The 3,907-nt window shown below is 35.0% G+C and overlaps 1 protein-coding gene across 1 annotated transcript in view; it reads left to right on the plus strand.

Annotated features, from left to right (window-relative positions):
• LOC107593026 (high choriolytic enzyme 1-like) overlaps positions 1-1,073 on the plus strand; it is a 2,236-nt gene extending 1,163 nt beyond the window's left edge. Inside the window, exons 4-7 of the mRNA XM_016282606.1 lie at positions 379-557; positions 637-718; positions 842-966; positions 1,047-1,073. Coding sequence (XP_016138092.1) covers positions 379-557; positions 637-718; positions 842-966; positions 1,047-1,060 — 400 coding nt within the window. The 3' untranslated portion in view covers positions 1,061-1,073. The remainder of the gene's footprint in view (positions 1-378; positions 558-636; positions 719-841; positions 967-1,046) is intronic.
• The last annotated feature ends 2,834 nt before the right edge of the window (positions 1,074-3,907 follow it).

Below are 3,907 nucleotides of genomic sequence, written 5' to 3' on the forward strand. Positions count from 1 at the left end.
TGAAAATTCAGCTTTACAATCACAGGAATAAATTACACTTTAAAATATATTAAAATAGAAAACAGCTATTTTAAATAATAATACACTCTAAAGAAAATGCTGGAACAAACCCAGCTATTGGGTTGTTTTGACTCAAAACAACCCAATAGCTGGGTTTGTCCCTTTTTAACCCAGCGCTGGGTTATATTTAACCCAGCATTTTTTTTAGAGTGTAATATTTCACAATATTACTGTTTTTTCTGTATTTTCTATCTAGTAAATGGAGCCTTGGTGAGCATTAGAACTTCAAAAAATACTGACCCTAAACTTTGAACAGTGTTCATATTTATTTATTTATTTACTTACTATTATTATTGTTGTCCACTGTCGACCCCATAGCTGCTGGTCATATCTGGGAATGATAGGAGGCAGTCAGACCATGTCTTTGCAGTCTCCGGGCTGTATGTGGTCAGGAGTGGCAGCTCATGAGCTAATGCATGCTCTGGGATTTGTACACGAACAGTCTCGCTCTGATCGTGACCACCACGTCTCCATCCTGTGGGAAAACATCATTGAGGGTACAGTATGTTTATGAAACCAGCACTTATTTTGAGCCAATGCATTCTGTGTGACAGTAATGTACGGTTCTTTTCCTAGATCAAAGGCACAACTTTAAGAAGTATGAGACAAACAACCTCAACACTGCATATGACTATAGTTCTGTCATGCACTATGGGAGGTGAGTATTGGAAAGCTATTGTACAGTATGCATACTTCTGCTAAACTATTACAATCTAAAATGCTTTAAAAATGTAGTCTATACAATTAATTTGAAGTTAAATGAATACCGATGCACACACAGGTATACCTTCTCAGAGGATGGGAGACCCACCATCATTCCTAAACCAGACCCGTACATTTCCATTGGCCAGCGAGATGGACCGAGTCTTACAGATATTCACAAAATAAACATACTGTATAACTGTGGTAGGTATTAATTTCACTAAGGTTTACTAAACTATGCTTCTTGTCTGTTCATTTGAATTTGTTTTTCGTGTGTCCACTAGGTGGCCGTGTGTGAAACAACAAACTTATGAAATGGACCCCACATAATTCACTGGACAACAGATTCCTGACATGTATTTACCTTTCCTTCTCATTTTATGATTCATTTGGCAGTGCCATGTATTTTGACACAATTTACATAACAGATCATGTTAAATACAGCAAATTATTTTACAGGACAATATCAAATGCTTTTTGGGCAAATTAAATATAACAGAATCCAAAATAAAGCAAAGGTAAAATCTTTAAAAAAAAATCTAGACTAAAATATGTGTTTTGGAAATTCAGTCTTTGTATTCATGTTGTTTTCATATGAAATTGTTTTATCATTTTCAACAAAAATGTAAATGTAATGAACCTTAAATTAAAATGTTATATGCTGTTGTAACCATAAACTAAAAGAAATGCACAAGACATTTGTTTCTTACACCTTGAATACATATGTGTGTACACATTAATCATCATTATTCAAAAACTAAATGTTTTGAAGTATATTTTTATGGTAAAATTATTAGGTTTTTGGGGAGTCATTACAAATGACATTTTTAACCTGAACTAATATTTCCATATACTCTGAAAATAAAAATTGGTGTAGGGTTTAATTTTTACTCATTAGTAAATTTTACAAATAATTACCAAGAAATGACAAGTAACATACTGAATTGAATGTAACATTTTCAAGTAGAAAGACTAAAATTTTATTTTCTTGTCAAATGTACTCCAATAATCTTTGTTTAATTTACAACTTCATTTTTTTTTCAATTCAAAAATTAAAAATATGTTCATCATGACAGAAGTGCAAGTATATTCAGGTCATTGTATGTATGAATTGCATTTTTAATGTATTTTTGAATACATTCATAGATCCATTCAAAATAAGAATCATGTTATTATTATTTTACTCATGTTGAACATGGTAACAATAAAACAGATTACAAACCAGTCGTGCTTTTGTCTCAAGTCATAGTTGTGTGTCATTATGTAAGATCAGAATACAGAATTCAAAGCACGTCATAAATGCAAACACATCTGTAAATACTTTGGGCTAGTGGTCAGATGAAATTCACGCAAGATCCATTGAGTCTCTCTCAGCTTCTAGTGTACAGTCTTGCGTTGGAAACCCATCCGACTGGACAGCCTTGACCTTCCCCTCGCCGTCTCTTTCTGCGAATTCTTGCAGTCAACTTTTGCTTTTCACTGTCCAGGGTGAGTAAACTTCGCAGGAAGTTGAAGGAGAGGTAGAGAGACAGATATGTGAGGAAAAGATGACAAGACCAGAGAATCAACATGTCTTTGGAAAAAAAAGGAACCATTCAATCAGATGAACATAGCACAAGAAATATAATGTGGACAGAATATCACATTGACACAATTTTAAAATCTATTGTCTTCAGAAGGACAAAGCAGAGTCTCAAATTTCACTCAGTTCTGTTTTCAAACCCCTTAAGAAGAAAATTATTAATAAGAAGAAAATTGAAATGACAACTAGAAATGTGCTGCAACTCTGCATGTTATTTAATTCAAGTCCTGTCTCTGTGCTCAGGGGCGGATTAAGGTGGTCAAGGGCCCATAGGCTGCTCTTTGTGTGAGGCCCCCTTAATCATTATGCTTTACTGTATGGCATTTTATTTAGTGCCATACATTGTCCACAAGCAAATAGTAAGTTGAACTGGCATACACACACATACATTGAGACATCCTACAGTGTTTCCTCTACATTCCCAGTGTCCCCACAGGATTTTGAGAGACTGGTGGCGGGTGCACATTGGTTCCTCAAGGGGATTCTGGGGGTATACCCCCCTGTAAGAAATTTTCTGCAACGAATCCTCGTTTAATGTTTCTTATGGACCAATCGAGGGTCTTTTTTCGCGCTGAAGTAAATTGAAATTAATTAAAAAATATAGTCTGGCCAATCCGAGGCCCCTGCACACGTGGGGCCCCTAGGCTGCAGCCAGTGTTGGGGAGTAACTAGTTACATGTAACGGAATTATGTAATTTAATTACAAAATAAAAGTAATTGTAATCAGTTACAGTTACTGAGAAAAAACGTCTAATTAAATTAGTTACTTATGAAAATGTTAAGGATTACAATGGGGGTTACATCTGCTTTTTTTCACACACACTCCCACATAAAGATTTAATTGATTTCTTTCATAAATTGCAGTGACTGCTCTAAAATATGAAACACCAATGTTTCAGGAGTTTAGAACAAGCTTATTCGATAACTCTTTTATTTTCTATATGGGTTTATGTAGATATGCTTCATTTTTTAAAGATTAACTGTTTTTTTCCAAGGCATTGTTAGATTCCAGTGTTTAATGTCATAGCTATGTAAAGATTTGATTCCAAAAACAGTATCATAGCTAATAAAATATTTCTTGTTGTGATCTTAAATATGTATTTAACCTCAGTATGATCTCAAAGTAAGCCTTATTTTGTGGTGGCTGTGCTTCAAAGGGGACATTGGTCTTCCACAAGTTGGTATGATTCTTTAGGGCCTCCATGAATGGCCTGCAACATACTTTGGTTAAAATTCCTCAGTGGTCGTGTAAAACAACACAATTTTTACCTTGCTCTGTTCACAGCGACTCATTTTGGGGCATGTCCCTTTAAATGCTAATGAGCTCTGCTCACCCGCCCCTTTCTTCTGTGGCAGAGCAAAAGCCATTTGCAAATAATCATAAAAAAATATAAAATGTCAGACTGACTTCTTCTGGAGGTGCAGCTGGATCACGAACAATGAGTACTGATCTATCCTTGAGTTTGAACTTTTTAACAAAACCTGCCTTGAATTGTCCCTCATTCAGAAAGCAGTCTGGAGTAAAATTATTTGCGCAGACATAAACGAATTTAGGTGTATTCA

Source organism: Sinocyclocheilus grahami, unplaced genomic scaffold, assembly GCF_001515645.1.
Source record: "Sinocyclocheilus grahami isolate Dianchi unplaced genomic scaffold, SAMN03320097.WGS_v1.1 scaffold162.1, whole genome shotgun sequence".
Lineage (NCBI taxonomy): Eukaryota > Metazoa > Chordata > Actinopteri > Cypriniformes > Cyprinidae > Sinocyclocheilus > Sinocyclocheilus grahami.